General features: G+C 35.9%; 1 protein-coding gene across 5 annotated transcripts in view; it reads right to left on the bottom strand.

The window, feature by feature from the left end:
• Tango9 (transport and golgi organization 9) overlaps positions 1–23,518 on the bottom strand; it is a 78,529-nt gene that overhangs the window by 7,801 nt on the left and 47,210 nt on the right. For 3 of the 5 annotated variants that reach the window (XM_081741353.1, XM_081741354.1, XM_081741350.1), the window contains exons 2-6: positions 17,556–17,702; positions 15,207–15,354; positions 11,304–11,457; positions 6,898–7,068; positions 3,303–3,413 (exon numbers count right to left, since the gene is read on the bottom strand). In XM_081741353.1, coding sequence (XP_081597479.1) covers positions 3,303–3,413; positions 6,898–7,068; positions 11,304–11,457; positions 15,207–15,354; positions 17,556–17,632 — 661 coding nt within the window. In that variant the 5' untranslated portion in view covers positions 17,633–17,702. Of the gene's footprint in view, positions 1–3,302; positions 3,414–6,897; positions 7,069–11,303; positions 11,458–15,206; positions 15,355–17,555; positions 17,703–23,117; positions 23,315–23,345; positions 23,497–23,518 lie in introns of those variants that run through there. The other 2 variants (XM_081741351.1, XM_081741352.1) reach the window with 2 other exon arrangements.

Below are 23,518 nucleotides of genomic sequence, written 5' to 3'. Positions count from 1 at the left end.
AGCTACTCATATATGGTACATATACATATGAGAAATGTGGCTAACCTTGCGCCTCTGTTTTCTTTCATTAATTAGATATTTGGCTTACGTGAAGATCACCTTCGGCTTCAGATCATGCTGCATCACTGTATTCTTTTATATTACATCTTCTAATGTGGTTTTCAGCTTGCTTAAAAATACAATTGTACGCGAAGTATTCCGTAAACTTTGTTGCGGTTTATTCACCCATTTACTGACACCTAGCATATAATAATACAATTGTATATATTCATAGGAATAAGTGTGTACAATAATCATAAAAGTGAATTATAAGTGGAAACGATTTTATCGATAACAAAAAGACCAGTGTGAAATTACACAAAATCTGTAATCGAATCGACCAGTTCTGCAGAGTAAGCAAAATTAGTGTCAGTAAATAGGTGACAGCATAAACGGCAACAAGGTTTACAACACTTCGCGCATAACTTTATAATAATAATAATAATAATAATAATAATAATAATAATAATAATAATAATAATAATAATAATAATAATAATAATAATAATAATAATGAAGTAGTAGTAGTAGTAATAGTAGAAAATCACATTAGAAGATGTAATAGAAAGAGTCTGGTGACGCAGCATAAACCGATGGCGAAAATGATCTTCACGTAGGTCGAAATATCCAATTAATGATCGATAACCAGAGGTATAAGGTTAGCCATTTCTCACTCTGAATGTTACTTAAAATGCTGACAGCGATACATGATAGGACCTCTCTATGGCATTCTTTTCTTTTTTCTTTTTCTCTCGTTTCTAAAGCCATCAATGAGCCGTTCGAGTTTTGTAAGTCAAGTGTCTCTAGTTTGTGTTTTCATTGCGTCTTTACGTTCTAAATAACAATGTAAACAACCACTTTTCATTTCAATTTTCGTATGTCTAAAATTGACCTCTTTAAAAAGGAAATCTAAGTTTTACGTCCCACAGGAGACGGTGATGATGAGAAATGAATGAAATGGTGAAATGAATAATGTGGGAGGAAACGATAGAAAACCGAGAAAATTTCACGCACACGGTCCATCACAAAGTTCACTTGACGCGAGCTGGGATCGATCTAAAGACCCCATGCACCAGAGGTGAACGCTCTACCACTAAGCCACCGCGGTCCCTTGACCTCTTTATTCTAACCATGTATATATATATATATATATATATATATATATACTGTATAAGGTGAGTATATATAGTAATTACAAATGTCTTAATTGTATAAAGTTCGTTCTCAGAACTTAGGCTGCAAAGTTAAAACAAAATTATAATTTAAAATTCTGACTTTAGAACTTTACACAATTATACAGTTTTTAAAATTTACGTAGTAAACGTGAAATAAAATTACTAGTATAATAAGATCAATTTTCTGAAAAATGTAACGGCTTTTAAAACATTTCAGCAATTTTTCCTTCATGACTTGGAAGTGTGGAATGAACCTGCATAGAATTTAATTTTTAAAGAAGTTATTTTATTCGAGTTAGAGGATTTCCATACACATGTTGTACATTTAGCAGCGCAGCCGAAAGAGTCACACCGAAGAAGAAACAAGAAAAAGCCTTGAAACCTTTTGCCTTCTAATTTAATACAGAAATGTAAGGTGTTTTCTAACTATTCAATATTCATTCTATAGTGTAAATTAGTGAATATTGTCTAATCATACTTCCACCGTCTTTGTTAGTTGCTATATTTGTAAGTCGGGATTTTTTCTTTAATTGTAACCATAACTACATACATGAAATTACAATTCAGGGTTCCTATTGATCTGGAGAAATCTATTTCTCGGACTTTTACCTGACCTTTGGCAGAAAATTCCCTGACTTTCATGACAGGTATCGAATCACGCTGATATAAATGAGGAATAAATAACTGAAAATTTATATAGGGAAACATTTATTCTATAGAGACAATAGTAATCAATTTCTCATACGTACATTCCACTTACGTCCCATAAAAATCTAAGCAACGTCCCATATTGTGATCATTTATGGTTGGTTAAGCTGAAATTGGTGTACAATTAATGTTACAAAAAATATATTTTATAAAATTTCCCTAATTTCCAGTTTTTTTCTGGAGTTTCCCCTGACCTGCACCATTTCGTCTGAATTTTCCCTGACTTCCCTGACCAACAGGAACCCAGCAATTATATAGTAACGGAAATGTATATACGGACTGACAAGTAAAGCTATTTTGTTGCTCTTTGTATTGACTAGTGAACAGATTCTGTTTTAACTTTTAGATGTTTTTAACCATTTGCTTAAATTTGGAAGTACAATAGATCCTCGAAAATGAAAATATAATAAAACTTTTAAGTTTAACGCCCTACAATGATGTCCATTAGGCTAAGGGAGACGGGTGATTAAGGCAAGTGAATGATAATGGAAGAATTGGTGGAATAAGAATGTGGGAGAACCCCGAGAAAACCCACGGACACGGCGTTGAACACACGCACGAGTTACTAACCTCTCCTTTTGCGAACAATTGAGTTTACGAAAAAGTTTTGTGAGCATTCTTTTCTTTGCTTTACCAACAATATTTCGGGAGACGAACGCGCACAAATGCCTGTACCGACAATTCTACACGCCTAGGAGTGCCTTTTGTACGTTTGCCGTAAATATTATCTGTCGAAGTTATGTGTTAAAGAAAAAGTTTTCATGTGTTTTTCAGTCCTCATACCATTTTGTTTCATTTTGTTACTTATTTGTGTCTAAAAAGGATACTGTTTTTTACATTTTATACTCTTCATCACAGAAAACACTTAAAAAATTAAATAAATAAATAAATAAATAAGTATATATATATATATATATATATATATACAGTACCATATATCAGTGGCTAGAACGGATTAATAGTATTTACATTAATTTCAACGGAAAAAAACAATTTCGATTTACGAAACGGATTAAATTTGTTTCGCTGTTCATCTGGCCATTTTACTCATTTTTTGACACTTATACCTGAAACTATTTAGGCAACTATTAAGAAAAACCAAATATAAGTTGTTTTTTTTAATATTTTATTTACATTGACGACGTATTTTTTTTTTTTTTTTTCCTCAGCAATATTTCGTCTACGAAGTTCTGCAGACTACTAGTTGTTTCTACAACAGTAGCTCAGTACTTTCGTATACGATATTTTGCCAATGAAATTATTATTAATAATAATACAAATTGATCTTTGCATCTCAAGAATCTTCAGCCGATAATTCCAGTTGATATATTTTACAACAACAACGTCGTATATAAAAGAAAGAAAAAACTTCAAACTCACCTTCCCATCCAACAGCTTGCAATGCAGGCACGTTGTGTTTAGATATAAATTTTTCTTCATAAACCATCTGTGTTGCAACAATGATTTGAGCCATCACAATTAGTAAGTTCCCTAAGGAAATTAAAAAAAAAAAGTCATTAATTTACCAAGTAGCAATACGGGCCACAATTTTGTGTTGTATTTGTATAAAATTTCGATTTACACCAACAATATTTCATACAATAACCAAGTTCCTTTACAGGGTGTCTACTAAAATCCCAAAGTGAAATTTCGTGACCTTTTCCTTACCAAATCATAAAATTTCCTAAAATTTTCAAGAGCGAATTTGGGTGCGAATTAGGCCGAATTTTCATCCATGCGATAGAAACGTACTTTGCTCGCGATTTGGTAGCGTCTAAAGCTGATCATAGACATTTTTGGTGGTGAACTTTGACGTTTTATAGAACAAAATTTTCCAATCTGTACTTACATTTGAACAGTTAAAAAAAAAGAAAAAAAATCGTGACCCAAAAGCTAAATTTCGCGACTTTTTCGTGACTTTCATGACCATTTTCTGATTTCGTGACTTTCGTTACCGATAGACACCCTGCTTTAGCTTATGAAATACATAAAATATACACTAAATTTAAACAACTAAACCAAGAAATATAGACATGTATAGAACTCCCAGACAGTCAAATTATAAAGGCGCCTAGCACACGTCTAGTTCATTAGACAGTACGCTGACTTCTATCGACGTCATTTCTAGTTTCAAGAACAGACTTCCCTACTCCTTAACTCGAATAAGTCTCCAGGATTTCGAACTTAGATTTATGAGCTTCGGGGATCTATGGCCAAGTTAGTTCGTCACGTATGAGATATGACGTCCCTCGGCGAGCACACTATCCGGGAAAAGGGATGGAAGAAAGGATTGAGGAAAGAAGGAAGCGCCATAGGACCTATAAGTTAGGTACCACCCCGGCATTTGTCTGGTGTGAATGAGGAAAAACCTCATTCAGGATGGCTGGCCTGGAAAAGCATTTTACACTTTTTCGACTGAGTGCGAATATGTCTCCAATCGCATCACGATGCTAAGTCAGCCAAACAATTGTCTGCTTTCACTGGGAATTAAAGTGAGTTGATTTTTAGTTTAGCGTCCCGTTCAGCAGCGAAGCTATGTGAGACGTGGATCTATTGATTAACGTGGAATCCGAACCACATGAGCTCCCGCCGGGAATCGAACCCGGGTCTCCCACGCCAATACTGGGAATTAAAGTTAAAAGCAAGTGTATAAACCATTTAGTTATAAACCTTCGATAGGAAGACTCCACTTTGATCCCAGGCACGACGAATTCACGTAGTTCGAATTCCAAGTTCAACTGTAGGATCACTGACTTTAGATTTAAAAAAATCAGCTATACATGCAGCCAAGACATTCTATGGACTTCGGAACGAAAGCATAAATTATCAAAAAATTGGAAACTGATGTATCGTTTTCGCAAGTTTTCTATAAGGAAGTTTCCAGAGCAGAATTAATACTTGAGGGCTTGATCTCGATTAAATAGAAACAGCACCGATTCTGGATAAAAAGTTTAACGTTGTTTGTACTCACGTAAGCATTCATTGATAATTTCACCATCGACCCATCACTTATGAGGGATAACATCGTCGGCGATCACACTATCCGGGGAAAGGGAAGGAAGAAAGTATTAGGGAAGGATGGAAGCGGTCTAGGACATTGATGTTAGGTACCACCCCGGCATTTGCCTGGCATGAATGAGGAAAACCCAGGAAAACCTCATTTAGGATGGCTGACCTGAGAAAAGCTTTTTACACTTTTTCGACCAAGTGCTCCCACCGTGAATCGAACCTGGGACCGCGCGCATCGAAGGAGAGAGCGTTAGCAGCTGGTATTGAAGAGTATGTAAACAATGTCACATGTTGATATTTACATAGTTGGAAATTTCAGTTTTGTATCTAGAAGAGCGTATCAAGAATAAATGATCCACCTTGTATACGACTTCTATGCGTACGAATAGCATGGTTTGAAAGTTTAGAAGTTGCGACCGAAAAAGAAAACTCAGAAGAAAGATTGACAGATTTAATGACTGGTGTTTTAAGGGGAAGTCAGCTTCTAGGTCATTTGTCCCCGTCACGATCAACACCAACATATCAAAACATAAGAAATAAAAACAAACATCAAAATATAAGAAATAAAAAAAAAGCTCCTGTAAAAAAGAATAAAAACCTAAGGAGATACAATAATAAATATATGGCAATAACAAATATATAACAATAACAATAATAAATAGATTTCAATATAAATACTAAGAATAGCAATATATAAATACGTAACAAGACTAGTAACACGAGTAACAAGAATGAAAACATACAACAGTAACAAACCAGTTGAGAATTCTCCAAGAGCACTGCCAGAACAAACTTAGAAAGAATGGAGAGGGATTCCTACATGTAAATCATTTTATCCGCACCTTCTTCTGTTTCTCGTAAAATATCCTCTCTCTATGACTAACGGTTCCCGAGATATGGCTCCCCGGAAATCCCCGGAAATCGGCTATTTTTTTAAAAATATCTCGGAAACGGTATGGGTGACGCGAAAAATTCCATCACTTTCTCAGATAGTTTTTAATGCTCTACCGAATGGAAGGCTCAACATTGAAAAATCGCAGACAGACAGACAGACATAGTAAAAAAAAACCATAAAAAGTCATGCAATTAACAGTAATACAGTAATACCTACAGAACAACAAATATATAACAAAAACAATAATAGTATCAATAGATTAAATATATACTAGAACAATATTTAAGAAGTCAGAAATGAACGCCTCAAGCGAACCTTTCCACGTGAGCCAAGCAGGCCCTATTTAGGTAAGTGCTGTTTTGTGCTCGAGCACAGGGCGGCAAAATTTGGATTTTTTTTAAAATTCACAATAAAAAAAGTAACACTTAAAACTGGCAACCCGCAGAGTCCCGCGCAAGAGCGAGAAAATATCTTCATGTGTGTCATTCGCTCTAATTATAGTAGTTACTAATTAGCTCGCTTATCTGATTATTTTTTTTTAAAAAGTCATCCTCTTCCACCCCCACTCCAAGGAAACGAATATGAACTTCAACCTCATGAAAACTAATATCGTTAAACTCAGCGACCTCGAAAACTGTGAATTCAACACTAAAGGGGGGGAGGGGTAAATTATTTAGAGCACAGGGGCGCACAATATATAAATACGGGCCTGGGGCCAAGTTCTTCCAGCCAGTTTCTTTAAAATCTGACACGCTGGAAACTTACGAACAGGTGTAGATTTTATTTTTTCGTGGAAAGAACCGTATCATTAAATTGGCGTATATGCTGGTTAAGTTTTAGGCCGGAGATATAAGGTGAGCGGCGAAGAGGTGGAGTTCGCCGAAGATCAATATTAAGAAAAACACATGGGGTTTTGCGGGGTTCGCTAATCGATGCGACTAGGGTTTGAGTTTCTGGCCTTTTGGAAGAAAGAAAAAATAAGTATGAAAAATTACCTGGTTTAATACCAGTTTGGTTATGCTCTACTTAACCTACCATAAAGAATCCCGAAAATTCACTCCAGCAACTTACCTGTAATAACATTATTTGGGCCCAGCGTACTTTCAGCCGTAGTAAGTACGTCGGACACTCCGACGATTACAAGTCCTCCAATTACAATGATCATTCCAATCCATTCGATCCATTTTAATACTCTATTCAAAAATGCTACGGACAATAAGCCAGTGAAAATTATCACAGAACCTGCGAAAAAATAAATAAATAAATAATCAAATCTAATCAGTAACAAACACAGTCAATACATGTTTAGCGGTTGTATTAAGTATCAGTTGCTACGCACGTCAAGTCTAACCTGCTTTAATGAGAACTGTTCTTATCCAGATGGAGCTTAATTTAATCAATTAATGGACTATCAGCTATCCATCTACATTTCAAGCGTTTTGATTGTTGATTCAAGCTTATGTTCGTTGCTAACAGTAATATGCATGGATTCATTAACTCTTGTTTGTCTGAATAACTTTGATATGACCAATTTCATGCAATCTACCGTTGTTTGTTATACATGTTATGATGCTGACTAATCAATTGTTACTTTACAGTATTTCCCTGGAATACAAACCTAATATGTCTCAATTGTGCTTACCTGGGTACTTCAAGTGTTTTATGATTAAAACATGATAAAATACAAAATGCTAGATTACCATGTTATTTGCCACTTCTAAAATAGTTGGTGTTTGGGACTGTAACAAAGGCGTAAGCCTCACACCAATCTCCACGATGTGATTTTTTTTTAATTATTATTTTATTATTAAAATAGTGTAGGATGTAGCTATTAGAGATTCGTAGGTAACTTTGACTGCATTTGTTAGTATTTGAAATTAACAGTACATTTTAACGCACCTATGATGTACTGTTCAAGCGAGAGGTGGTGTTGATTTAGGGATGTTTACTACTGTTTAACGACCTGAGATAAACAGAACTGAGATAAACGTGAAAAACAAGTTATTGAATTAGTAAATGTATATTTATAGTAAATTTAATTTAGTGTGCATTGTGTTGTTTGTGCAACATGTTTGAATGATATTATTTTGAATGTGTGTGTTAGGCTTTAAATTGTTGTAGGCAATTTTTGGTTGGAAGGTACAATACCTTTATGCCGTATAGATTACCTAATGATGGAAACAACGTATTTAGTTTCAACGCTTTTCAAAGTAATAAACTTAAACTATTAATACACTGAAGATTACAGTAAACCAGGGATGCAAATAACCAGTCGCCCACTCGCCCGGGGCGAGTGGTTCATCAGTGCGGGCGAGTATTTAATATCATATCGAAGGTAAGTAAATAATTTCTATTGTGAGATGTGGGCTAGTAGCTTATTCCTTGGGCGAGTAAAATTTTGTTACTTATTTGCATCCGTGCAGTAAACGTACTATCTCGTAAAACGCAGTTATCTCGATGTGCTTTTCAATAGATTTTTCTCATTTTTGATGACAAGTTTACCACATTTACATACAATACCAGACATACTTTTTGTGACACAAAATACATGACAACAAAAATGAGATTAATAAGATTTTAAAATATAGCTACAACTTGTTTCCGAAAATTATTCTTTTAAATAATTAAACTTGAAGATTATGGATTCACATCTAAAATTTTTCACAGTTAATTTAAATTGTTTGTTGATAATGCTCATGCTTACATGTTCTCATGCTTAATGCTTTCTGGACTTAACACCTTCACTAATTTTCATCAAATTAATTCATACATTTTGGTTGCACCTTCTATACCTTACACTTCCTCTTTCTCCCGAACCTAATGATTTATCCTTATACAAGATTTTCCGGAACATCTCTGGTTGAGACCCTCATTTACAAACCAACACTGCAGTCCTCCCAATCAAATCGGAGCCACGCGTCTCAAAAACAGACTCAACGAGGGCTGACGTGGCATGACTGGTTCACGGGGTAGCGAGGCTTGACAATGTAAGCAAAATCGTTAGAATGGATTTAGAAAATAGCAATTTTCAACTTTTATCCTCCAGAAAACTACCTTATTCTTGCATGTATGAGGAAAATTCTAAACAACTCCCTGAGGAACAGGGTTGGCTGGTTTAAACCAAGGTGGTTTAAACCAGCTGGTTTTTTCAAAAAAACCAACTGGTTTAAACCAAAAAAACGAAAAATGGTCGTAAAAGTGTAAGTGTCTGTAAAATCTTGATGAACACACATTTGTGGGTTATCACGTTTCACTCCCGTATATTATTCGTACTATATTCAGACTAAATTCCCCAGTCATTACTCAAAAAGATTATACTACAAAATCAACTTTTTTTATAAGTTTATGAATGTTTGTTTTGTGATCTTTTTTTAGAGTTTGTTATTATTGTTATGTAATTGGAATCAAAGAAAAATTCTAAATATTGTTTCGTTTCAATAATGTTTACTATTGATAAAATACATCGAAATGCCGTACTTTTGTGTGTGGGGGAGGGGGTCATACAAATCTCATGAGAGGCATTTATTGAAATCAGAAGTATCTTTGGTATCTAATATGTATAAATGAGTCTGAGCCAAATTGGACTCAAATAATTCGTATCTTTATTCTTTATTCACTGATATGCAAATTAAGTCGTTGTATTTCTTTAACTTGGGCTAATAAAAGTCGTTGTTAACTAACTTGGACTAAATTAGTTCTTCTGTACTCTGTAGTACTTTGAAATTGTCCATATGTAATTCTGTATAATGGTTTCACTTGTGCAACTGTATCTTTTTGTCCCTCTGAAATGACTCTTGACAATTACATTAACATGTATGTAAAGATCAGTACAACGTGTTTTTATCAGGAGTACTTCGTGAGTGAGTCGGCAGACGTATCGCATTTATGGTCTATTAGTCCTGGTTCCGAGTTCAAATGGAGGCCAATTTCTCTCGGATGTAAGTCGAGAAGCGGTTTGGATTCCGCTTTAAGCTTATGTGACCCCTTCCAGCATAACCCGGTTGTTGCATAATAACAACAGGGCGAAACAAACTTATTTCTGTCCATATATGATATGAATACATAGAGGAAATTATTTAAACCAAAAAGCCTGGTTTAAACCCAAAAAACCGTTTTTTTTTTTTTTTTGGTTTTTTCAATAAAAACCATGGTTTTTGCCAACCCTGCTGAGGAATCACAAAAACTTGTTTAAAATATGAAAGTCATAAAAATAGTTACGTTAGGCCAGCTGGGCGCCATATTAAAAGCTGAGTTATAATCTTACTGACAAGTGGGAAGAAAAAAAGCTAATATCACAGATTGCTTGATAAGAATACAGAAGGGAGAAGGAATAATTAATGAACGGAGAACTTACGTAGTATGTTGATATATGGAAGAATTATTTTTCATCAATTTCTAGGTGCGGATTTAATTTATAAACAAGGTGTGAATATGATACGGGTAGAGTGAGATTCGAACACGGGTCTTCGGTTTACCGTGCTGGTGCGTTAACCACTAAGCTACCCTGTCCACTTTTTGAACAGCCATACATTCTATTATTCTTGAAATCGATGCTCAGTCACTTAGATCATACGAACTGTGGCGCATTTCCTGCGTATCTAAGCACACCCCAGTGTTTACATACACAACTCTGTGATTATTTCCTTCATTTAACACACACAATATCCAATTTAACTGTTCTGTAACGTACACACTAATTTGTCCAAATACAACAAGAGTTGTGGTTTAGTCCATGTAGTTTACGTGGCTGGGGATCAACACAAGTGAAAAGAATTCACTGGACACGTAGAGCACCGAGTAGTGTAATGCTGGGTGTAGGTTCGATTTCAGGTAGAGTCGAACACTTTTCATTCTTCGAAATACACAGAATATCCAAAACGGAATGCCTCCCCGTCGTACCTCTTCACATCGGATTACAATGAAACTTCACATACATGTAGCGCTCGGTATGTGCAGACCCTTAAATTGAAGGGGGAAATTATTCGAGGAAAACATAAGCAGATTCTATTTGACAGTGCTGTGCTGCAACTACGATAACCCCCGTCCTCACGTGTCAACGAAAACGTCATAGGTCATTGCCAGAAAGACTTTCTTGGACAACATTTCCAGGACTTGGAAGACACAAAAATCCCGGTGAAAACATGGGTGAAAAATAATTCCCGAAATTTTTCTCCAGTGCGGATTTCAGTGAGTTGAAAAGTAGCGGAAATGTATCAAAAGCGAACGAAAATATTTTGAATATTCTCTTATAAGTACCCAATATATTTGTCTATTTTCACACGCACTTTCTAATTGTGCCTGTTTAACAAGATTACAGCATAGAAGCCATTACTTTATGATTTTTGTATGCTGGTGATTCTTTTTAGTAATCTGTTCAGGTAATATACATATATTATATATTTCTAATGTTAGCAACATGGATTCTAAAGCTATACATATATATGACCTAAATACAGAAAAGAAAACAATAAACCTACCTCGCAACATCTGAAACGATGATGCGTAAGTCAAATTAAGACCTACATACATGATGGACGTGGCAGTCATATCACATAAGGCGGGCGGAAGGAAAATAAGCGGGTTGAAGTTTTGGTTCCCTGACAAAATATACATTTGAGGCTGCAGACCATCCTATAAAAATTACAAAATAGAAAACGTTTGATCAATCATCAAGAAACAGCTATGAAAGTTTAACTTAATATTATAGCGATACAATGGTGAAATGAATACATCTAAGGCATTACAATTCACACAATGTCACGATATACAATCTTCCATTGATATACTACCAGAATACACCTCAAGCAAATAAATGACTTTAGATTTATCAATTTGATATTTCTGACATGTCGCGTGGTTTAGGCAAAGGCTTTGACGTTAAGATTTCTTTATTTTTTTTTTTTAAATCTAGCAGTCATACGCAGATTTGAGCGGATGCTAGAACGAGCACTCTGAACAGAATTGTGTGTGTACTGGAGTGAAACCTTCGTTTCTAGCTCTTATTTACTTCCTATGGTTATGTCCTTTAGGCTAGGGAGACAAATTATTACTATTATGAAAGAATGTTGTAATTAGAACGTAGGAGGAAACAGAAGAACCCGAATTTACGAATGTGATGCCATTTACCACAAACTCGCGTGGCCGGGTATCGAACCAGGACCCATCTCTACTGGATGCAAAAGAAATTTTTCAGTTTTACGCCTCATGGTTGCGCCGGCTAGGCTAAAGGAGACAGTGAGAAATGAATGAAATGGTGGAAGGAAGAAAGTGGGAGGAAACCAAGGATGTTATAGAGGATCTGCCCATATGTATCTTCATCCTATTAAATCGACGAAACCAAAAAACAACCGAGCATCGACATGTCTGATTGGCTACTCTCGTTTCTGCCATCGTCTGATTGGCTACTTTCGTTTCCGCCATGATTGTTGGCTCAAAACATTGCAATCCTATTGGGCGGAGTGGGCAGAGTAGGGGTGGCGAAACTGTGACGTATGGCTTCAAGATTTTGTTGTAAGGGCAGATCCTTTATTTTATAAGATCCTTGGAGGAAACGGGATAACCCCGAGAAAATCCACGAACATGATATTTGTCCACCACAAGGCCCACTTGGTGCGAGCTGGGATCGAACCAGGAACCCCAAGCACCAGAGGTGAACGCTCTACCCTGAGCCACCGTGGCCCCAGAAAAACTGATGTAATTACAACGTGAGAGGAAACGGGAGAATCCGAGGGAATTCAAAAGCATGATGCTATTCACCACAAACTTGCGTGGCCAGGTATCGAATCAGGACCTCTCTTTACTGGAAGCGAAGGAGAAATAATTGTAAGATAATAACGGTAACATGCAAAAAGAAGTATGACACATACAATTTAACACATCGTTATTAGCAGATGCTTTCGCAGAATAATACACCATTATTAGATGTTCAATATGCAGAGAACGTTTTCTTATCTTTAAAAACTCAATATTCAAGAACAGTTACCGCGCATTTCACATTATGAGAATTAAGAAAACCTATCATTCATCTCTCTGCTGCAGAAAAATATAATTTCCGATAATATTGGCTGACCTTTTCTGATCTTTCTAGGTTGGTACGGTTAAGAACGCTTATCTTGTTTGTATGAGAAAAAAAAAAAAACTTTTTTCATGGAAGAGAAACAACATTACGTTTTTCATGGAATTGACTGTGCAAATTAAAGATGTGTTTGTTTCCGACACAAACACAGGGGGCACTCATTTGCAATTGAAAGGTGGGTTATTTTCTTAATTCAACAACATTACTTAACTTACTATGCCAACGAATATGACAAACATTGTGATTTTTTTCTGAGAACTTAGCTCCGGCATGGGAATTTCTCATAGCGTGAATTCTGCATCTAACTTTCCGAACACATACAAAAAAAATCCCAGCACGGATGTCATTGGAGAAGGCAAGTTAGTGAGAAAATGTTCGCAATCTTCCTTTTCAAGATATTTAACCCTTTCGGGATTTATAGTATACATACCATATATGCGTATTGTTTTAAAATGCTCATTTAATGTCTATTACTGCTGGATTTTTTAAATGTTCAGTTGTAGACTCATAGCGAAACAAATCACATGTGTTTTGCGAAGGAGCTCGTCAAATTGGTGAGGGTCATGACGTCATCTATTTGACCTTCAAAAGTACAACACAAGAGGCTTATATTGTTCTCTCGCAAATGCTGTCTAAAAAGTTTTGTGAGATCTAAGAATACATATATATGTCGTCAACATGACCATCAGACAGTACACGTGTTATGACTCCTTTTCCCTCCCCCTCTACAATTTCCTTATTGCAGGCTTTCCAGTGCTAATGAAATATATATATATATATATTTCATTAGCACTGGAAAGCCTCCATTATATATATAGAAAATCACGATGAAAAAATATAGGTTTCGTGAAGCTGGGAAAAAGGAACATTTCAGTTATCCAATAGGTAGAAATAAAAAAAATCACAGAAATTACATCAACTGCTATATGAACATACATTATGCTCTAAGTATAACTAAATGGGTAATTATCTCGTTGTAAAATCTTATACGAGTTTCTTGTGTTTTCGTACGTAGCTCACCAGTACTAAACAACGACCATAAAGAAAGAGTAAAAAGGGTGTGCATTAGCAAACATTCTGCTGTTGGCGCTTTTAAGTAAGATTCGACTATGTGTAATATATTCTACAATTATTTGCCTACAGTTAGTGCAAAAATATTGATACACCTAAATAAATTATTTATTAGTCTTTAAAATCACTACTCCATAGAACTTTTTACTGAATATGACGAAGCTAGTTTACTTTTTGTTCCATTTTGTAGGTGTATGAATATTTTTGCGCTAACTTTATATTGTTTGGTTTTATTATCTTTAGACAATAAGCAGGAAAGGACGAAACACAGAAGAGTCTCCATTCAACCCCCTACTGTGGAGACAAAATGCCCTCGATCCACCCACACCTTATTTCCTTATGTTATTTTCACAAGTGGAAGTAGCAATGCCACAAAAATATAGGAGGTTTCGTTAAAATGTAGGAAATGTAAGAGTTTATAGGAAAAGAAGCAAATATATAGGAAAAAAAGGAAATATATGAGCATTGGGAAGCTTGTTATTGTTTACTCTGAGTTAAAAGGTACCAGTCTTCAGTTTAAAAACCACTCTATATAAACACAAACTTACAGAAAGGAAGAAGATACAATAGATTGGGTTTAGAACAAAGCATTTCTGTTGGCGATAAAACAAACGATGAAGAATAAGCTTTAATTTAGTCACCACCACAAAAGCCTACCGCGTAAGAAATCTTTCGGTATCAAAATTCGGTTCTTTCCTGCTTTGATCAACAAAGAGACGGAAAATAAAAACACGTGCGATTTGTTGGAGTTTTTACGTTCACTGCAAATAATGAAATAGCTCTACAACGAACCCCCTTTTTCTTACTCCATCTTTCATAGGGTATTAAACTTCTCAAAAAATTATTATTTTCAGAAAAATTCCCCATTTTCCTCGAATTCCCCCTTTCAGGTATATGATACGAACATATGAATGGTACGTTTGGAAGGTTGCTTTATTCCGAAGAGAATGTGGTACGAACGAAAATCCTTGGACAAATAGTGATGATGCAGTAGTTGCCTGACTGACAGTCTAAAATTTACCTTAAAAATTCCAAAAAGCTTAAAGGTAATTGGAAAGCAACATCGTCGCAAGATTTTAAAAAAAACTATTGAATGGTGAACATTTTTGGGAAATTTCATGTTGTTTCTTACCACATAAAATAGAGGATCATTAACCTGTAAATGAAACTACAGACTTTTTGAAATAAACAAACAAACAAACAAAAAAAGATAATAATAATTTAAATCTGTTACCTGTCTCATTCGAGAGTAGCAGAACAATATTTTAAATGCTATTAAACAAAGCATTTCTCCCACGAACATTCCACATGCTTGAAGGAACGGGTGAACAAATTCTTTCTCTTCTCCAGCGCTATTCTTGGAAGATAAGGTGTCTGCCCACCTGTAAAGAAACAATTTCAGTTACTTTATTGCTTTATACTAGTACATTTACTAGGTATGTAGAACATTTAAAATTGTATATGTTGTAAAAATATCAGACACCTATCAAGGTTTGTTCGCATCGCAGCATTCATTATTTTGGAAACTACGGTGAATTACGCATAGAAAATAGTGTGCGTCTTCAAAAACAGTAAAACGACTCGTTAATCTACACCCAGATCACACTATTAAAGCTAGAAAAATGAAATTTGGACAAAATATTCCTTTTATTTCTTTATTTACATATCCTTCTTGGCATTACCGGCAGGTTTGGCCTTAAACCCGTCACGTATGAGAGAAGACGTCCCTTGGCGAGTACACGATTTGAAGAAGGGGGAAGGAAGGAAGCAGTCTGGTACTGTATGTTAAGTATCATCCCGGCATTTGCCTGGTATGAGGAAAACCCAGGAAAAAATCACACTCGGGATGGCAGGTCTGAAAAGCTGCTACATCTTCTTGAATGAGTGTCTCCACCGTGAATCGAACCCGGGACTGCTCGCACCAAAGGCGGGAGTGTTACTGAGAATACTCCTTGTCATGGAAAAACGGAAGAAGAAATGGTGACTTTATAAACTCTATGCTAAGGGGAAAGGAATAAAAAGACTTTTGTCTCCTTCGCTAGAAGTTAGGGAGATGAAACTTGGGATATACTCTATCATTAAAAATGCCGCTCGAAAACAGGGACACTTATATATAGACCTAATATTCTAATTTTGCGATCTGCAATGAAGAGTGATGAGATGCTATGCTATGATTCATACAATAATGCTATGAATAATCTTAAACTCAATCTGAACCTTATATTACAATGAATCAGCTACAAAATAAGCAGCTTCTTCTGGTTAAAATAAAGAAATCTGTTGGAAAAAATGAAATGAAATGAAATGTTTAAGTTTAACGTCCCACGGTTATGCCGGTTAGGCTAATGGAGACGGTGATAATGAGAAATGAGTGAAATGGTGGAATGAAGAAAGTGGGAGGAAACGGGAGAACCCCGAGAAAACCCACGAGCACGGTGTTTGTCCACCACAAAGTCCACACGGCGCGAGCTGGGATCGAACCAGGGACCCCAAGCACCGGAGGTGAACGCACTACCACTGAGCCACCGCGCCCCCCGTGAAATCTGTTGGAGTTTAACACCATTTTTAGAAACAGACGTCACATCAGATGACTCTGTTGCTTACCGTGGAATCCGAACCACATGAGATCCCACTAAGTACCGAGTGCAGGTCTCCCGAACCTTTGACTGCTAATATAGCCACGAGGATACTCAGGCTATAACAAAGAAATCCTAAAAGAAATATTATATCCAGAATTATATCTAGCAATTTCTTTACACATTCCGCATTAAATCTAAAAATATTGTAATATCTCACATGGCTGTGTTTACAAACACCTAACATGTGCTTCTAATTACGAACATCAACCATGTGCACTTACTGCTGAATACTATAGCTGCGAATAAGGAAACAAAAGCAACACCGCTGGTCATATGACGACGAAGAAACAACAGTGCCACTGCTTCACCTAAAACACCTACATAACCAAGAAAATTTTAAGAACAAATATTAATTTCGACTGGCTAAATTCCCTTTCTTGGTTTGCAATGGAGCCTTGAAAGTACATCAGCTAAACCCAAAAATTCAAGTTCCAATGGAGTTTCAGGTTCTTCTTTTCCTCCTGGTTTGCAGTAAAACCTTACAAAAACTTTTACCTTTCTCTCTCTCTCTACTGGCAACAGAGCATTTGGAAAACACCGGCCTAACTTGCAGCAGAGCTTTATTAAAACTCTAACCTCTCTCTACTTGCAGTACAGCATTACGTATCTTATTTCTCCTCACGCAGCTTGCTTAATAAGAATTTCTTCCCAAAACTATCAAATCAACAGAACACCTACTTTTATACAAAGATTAAAAAATTTATATCTATTTCATATTACAGTAAATTTTGTAGTAAGATTTGATAGTTAAAAAAAAAAAAAAAAAAAATGTGAACTATAATTTGCTCTACCAACACCTGCACAAGCAAGACTTTACATGGAGGAGGCGCCGGGTATCAATGCCGGGTATCTCGCACTGTTATATTATACTTAATGTATTTTTTTAACCTAAAACTATGAACTAAGACACTGCAAAAGGTAAATAAAAATAAATACCAACTTACTTCGTTGAGAGTGTGTTTATAGAGCCTGTGATGACCATTACGACAGCAATCAATATTTGAAACTTTGTCCACGCCATCTTTAAGTGATAACGAAACAGGCGAATTTAAACTGATAATGACGTTTGCCTGCTGATGACTCACAACTTTCTGAAAAAAAATATATAATCATTGTTATTAGCCTGCAGCCTACAGAAAAAAACATGGAAAGCGAAAGCATTGAATGAAGAAGTAGGAGAAAATTATACTCAGAATGAAGAAATACCAAGAGCAAACACAGCAATGGTGTTTTCCACAAACTCACACAGCTTGAATCGAACTAAGGACTCTTTGAACCAGTTACTTTGTTACCATTCTTGTCATTATTATGAGTCGCTTGGCATATTACCATCATAGTTCATTTACAAATAATTTTTTTTTTTTTTTTTTTTTTAACAAGAAAAACAATCATTTACAACAATTCAGAGAATAAGCTAGAAATAGCTTTAACACCTCAAGTGTCCATTCTGTAATGCAAAAGCTAAGCAAGAATAACATAAAAGCAAACACTTTAAAAGTAATGTTTAAATTTCTACATTCACCAATACCATTTAATTATGTTCAGTTAACGAGAGGAACTGAAGCATACTGTTAAATTATTAAAATTACTTAACGGTAAATATAAAATGAAAATGAAATCTTTCAGTGTAACGTTCCACGGTTATGCCCGTTAGGCTAAAGGAGACGAATGATGGAATAGTTGGTGAAATGAGAATGTGGGAGAAAACTGGAGTACCCCGAAAAAAACCCACGAACACGATGTTGTCCACCACAAACTTACTCAGAACAGTAAATGCAGTTTTGAACTTGGTCCTAAACTATTTCAATGGTGACACCAGTCTTCTTCAGTGAGTCGTCGTCTTTCTATTTGCGATACCTATAAGAAGAATCTAGCAAGAAGTTTCGACCTACTGAGAAAACAACGGGCATCACACTGAAACAGAAGATAGGCAATTCCCTTCTTCTGAATTGATAAGATATGAACATAAAACGATCATAGAAGGATGTGAAATTTCAAGTTGAATACAATTAGAAATTAGATAAAATTTTTATCATAATCAATGAAGGAAAGATCATTCTAAATTCATCCGAATAAAAAATGTATTATATATATATATATTTTATCTACCGAAAAAGTAAAATCTGATTTAAAACAAAGCTGAATCCAGAAAATTGTACTGGTCCACTGTACCACCATTAAATTTATTTATACTTCCACCCCCCCCCCCCCTCTAGATTTCTACGACTGTAATCTTATTTTCTGATGTTAAAGATTTTACTAGCTCATTTAGTTATTAATTTTCCATTGAATTAGTGTACGCAGCCAACGGTGTTGTTATATTTTTCTTAGTTCTGGATAGACTGCATCTCTTTATTGTTTCAATATAGCCAAAGTAAACGGATGAATGAGTCTTAATTGGTGAACACTGTTATGTATGTGACACTTCTTTTTCATAATCTGTTACACATAGTAGGTCCTAAGATGACTGAATTGTAAATAATGTATACACGTTTAAATTTTATTATTTTCTGTTTCTGGAAATTCACAAAAACAACCTGATGTGCACTGATTATGATGCATTTCAGAAACAAGGCTACCACGTCACTCAAATTTCGCTTTGTTACAATCTATAGGATAAAACTGAAAATGAATAAGTTTGTGACTCGCAATCTCTTGAACTACCCAACCGATTTCGACCAAATTTTCCACATAGGTAAGGGCCCGTGATTTTTTTTTTTTTTTTTTTTTTTCATTTCACTTTGACGGTACCATGTAGGGGAGAGGGAGATGGAAGAGCGGTCACAAACAACGCGTATCCTAAGAATGACATCGACAGCGGTAAGTAAGTGATGGTTAAATAGGTGATAAGACAAATTGTCTAAGGAGCTCGCCATGGAGACCCCATGGGATTCAGATCCGATCCCACATTAAGATATAGGTCCACGTATCATTTCCCTCAATACCAAAAAGGAACTCTAAACCCTAATCCAAACAATCAATTGCCCAAAGTGTGCACTAAAAGTAAATAGAAGCAATAAGTTGATTTGGACTTTCGTGTCCCTTTCAGCAGCAAGGCTATATGGGAATAGATCTACAACATAAAATGGAATCCGAATGACATGAACACCCACTGGCATTCGAACCCAGGCTTCCAGTTCCGAAGATTAGGGCACTGACCATACAGACAAAGGTAGTTGTAAACAGAATGGAAAGTTTTTTTGAAAAAAACTATATTGAAGTTTACGCGCACATTCACAATAGTTAAGTCCCATCCCGGCATTTACTCCGTCAGAGCCCGCCAGCTTCTAAGTAGTAGAAGTAATTGATGAAAATTATAAATTGCCTAGGAAATCACTGTTTTATCTGTATCAGGCTGCCATACAAGGAGATTCTTATCTCGACCTCACAATTAGAGATCGCGCAATAACGAGGTTAGCAATACAATGCGCTAAAGGCACAGGGCGGACCATTGCCCCAGTGTTGGAAGCATAGAACTAAACATTGATAGATCACAGCCTCCACACAAAGTCTATCTATTTCTTTAATAGAGCCCCTCCACAATGGAATAACTTTCCACCGCGTCCGTGGTTTATCGGAATTTAACCAGTGATCCGCTACAGACGAATTCCCCGATATGTCTCACTCTCTCCCCCATTTGGGTTGAAAAAAGAAAGTTTTAGTGCTGGTCTAGTTAAGGCACATCATATTTTGCGAAACTTACAGATACAAATTTCTACGTATGCGACACAAACATTAAGTAATACAGCTGTATATGATGTTTATAAGTGTATGGTTATTATTATAAAATCATTAGGAGTGCTTTACGATGGTTAAAATAAGTGAGTGCATACAAAAATGATTGCATGAGATAGTATTTTTGGGCGGAAGATTCCTGCGCACTGTACACAATATGTATTTTTTGTTTACAAGTTTAGCCTTATTAGTGAAAAAAAAAAAAAAAATTACAAGTGCTACGAACTTGTATCAATTGTGAAAACCTATGTGCTTTTACTACCTTTACCTATGCGCATAGCTTCGTCCTGCCCCGACTCAGTTAGATAACATTCGTGCTTTCTAGTGCCATCTTACACAGATTGATTTGTTTCTTGCATTATACTTTTTACGGCTTTGTCCGGACGCTGTAGTTAGCCGCAAATTGTGAAAGAATTGTAATTTTCGACAATTACTTCTGACGGTCCCGTTAAACCTCATCTATGTTAAGTGGAGTATTGTCATGTAGCCCACCACAAATCTTTTAGAAGACAATAAGAAGGAAATTAGTGAAAGGACTGTAGTTTTTAAACAATTATATCAAGTAGCGTGCCTAAACTTGGCTTGCACGTAATAATCCATATTCCCTCCGTAAATTTTACAATTTTATGCTCACCTTAACTAGGCCGCCACCATTTAGAATTCGAATTAAATTAAACCTTTGACTTCTGTTAAATTAGCCGTGCAGGTCAAGTTCAGGCACACCACTCGAAAAAGATAATTCTTTCGCTTATTTTCTTCTTATTGTTCTCCAAAAGACTTGCGCTGGGCGACACGACAAAATCCCACCTGGCATAGATGAAATTTAAGGGGCCACCAAAAGTAGTTGTTGATAAATTAAAATTCTTGGGTATTATTTACTACTCCCCAAATCACTTGTTGAGACTCTGGCTCAGCTGGTAGTGATTACAGTTAGTCATTTGTAACTGTGATGCAGTCATTGATGATTAGGTTAGTTTGGAACTGTTAATTCTGATTCCCAGTAATCGTTTACAACGGCTCACTGTAAGTCATAATATAAGCTCCGGAGCTGTCGATGGATTTGGAGTGTTACTAAGTGGTATCCGTCATTTTTCATGTACACTCCCTTATTTTAACCGTCGTAAAGCACATGTAATGATTTTACACTAGTCACTCTATATTTGTAGAGGGTTAAGTTTCAAAGTTGGTCGTCTGTTTCTAGCAAAATTTTGAAACTTTACCAGGAAGAAATGGGTAATTTGCTCGTTTATGTGCTTGATAATATGTAAAGATAGCGGAAGGAACTACTTGGTTCAAGGTTATCGCATGGTTTGACTTTTGTTGTGAAGATGACCATACGTGAACAGGTATGTTACCTTGGATGTGAGTTAACAGTAATGCAGTTTGTGAAACAATACGATGATCATGAGGAAAACCGCATGGAAAATTAGAAAAACAAACCTAGTGTTTTTAGCGACATGCTGGTTTACATACATACCATCACTAACGCGCCTGCTCCCTATAAACGCACCGCCTCGCTGTCGCTCGGGGATGGCATTTAGTATCTCTCCAAACTCGTTTCATGATTCCAGATCCGAACCTTGTTTTTGTCTAAATTGCGATAAAGGTACAAGTACAATGGCTCTGGGGGCTTCTTAACTCCCTTCGCTGGCTGTTTCTAGCTGTTATATTTTGTAAAATAAGTAACACACTGTAAATCTTATATGTGCAAGATTGGAGGAGATATTAAATATCAGCCATCACTCTGGTCCCCATTACGGCATTTATTCCGAAGCTGGGCGTCCGCTTTCGTCAAGTTTTTTTCACTGTTATCTCCTTTCCACACTTTCTGCAATTTGTTATTAGGTTCATTAATCCGTGCTCTTCACAAAGTTTTAAAAGATTTTGCTCGTTATCAATGTATTCCTTCACAAATGTTAAAACTGCTAGTTCATTGCCCTTGTACATTCGCCATATTGGTAACATAAATGCTTGTTTCCTTCCCACAATTCAACTGTTCGGTTACCTTGCACCAAGTAGTTCCCTCCGCTCGCCATATAGTCCCATGTTTATAACCTCTTATATATAACAAATGTACAGATTTTTCGAGACACTTATATATTATCAAGCACACAAACGATCAAATTATCCACATATTTCCTGTAAATTTTAAAAATTTCGCTGGAAACGGACGCCCAACTTTGGAATTTAACCCACATTTAGTATCTCTCCAAACTCGTTTCATGATTCCAGATCCGAACCTTGTTTTTGTCTAAATTGCGATAAAAGTATAAGTACAAGGACCCTGAGGGCTTCTTAACTCCCTTCGCTGGCTGTTTCTAGTTCAGCTATATTTTGTAAAATAAGTAACACACTGTAAGTCTTAAATGTGCAAGATTGGGGGAGATACTAAATATCAGCCATCACTCGGTTCCCCATTACTGAACTCCTTCCTTGACTCGAGTAGATACCATTCATTGTTTTTTAGTAGCAACCTAGCACAGGTTGGTTTGCTTTTTTACATTGCAGCTTTTATGGCATATTTCCGGAAGCAATATTTAGAAGCAAAACGGTAAAGTTTTCTTTTAGTTGTTGTTAAGACTTTACTTTAGGCAATTCATTACTTAGCTACTAGAGCATATAAATATTCAGTAGTGAAAAGATAGGTTAGATTAGAATTAGGTATCTTAACGAGTCGAACCATTGAGCGAATTGCTTAAAACAAAATCCTGCCAATATGTTTTTTCATTCAGACTTGAATTTTACTTCTAATTTTTAAAATGTGGCCTTACCTGTTAGTCAGTCTCTCGCCCAATGTATCACTCCCATTTTACATTCACACCAAGAATTGTCATTTAAAACTTACTCAATACTTTAAAAAAAATTAATAATTACATAAGTAAAAATTTTGTAAGTCTACTGAAAATAAATCCCTCAATCCAACAAATAAATCCCAAAATAATTATATTCTCTTTCAAATGAAAGAAACAAAATTATTATATTTCCGAACATACACTCACCCACTGGTCACCTGTCCCATCGAAATGAGTTGACAAATGAATCATATGCTCACCAGGGTTGCCACACTCGAGACTCGCGATGATGCCAAACACAGGTCTGAATTAAGCTAGATTTTTGTAAATTATGTCAGATTTTCAAATTACCTTTCCTAACTAATTTTAAAGACCAGCCC

The sequence above is a fragment of the Thermobia domestica genome, chromosome 15 (genome assembly GCF_964235325.1).
Source record: "Thermobia domestica chromosome 15, izTheDome1.hap1.1, whole genome shotgun sequence".
Classification (NCBI taxonomy): domain Eukaryota; kingdom Metazoa; phylum Arthropoda; class Insecta; order Zygentoma; family Lepismatidae; genus Thermobia; species Thermobia domestica.
This window is presented reverse-complemented; position numbering and strand designations above follow the sequence as displayed.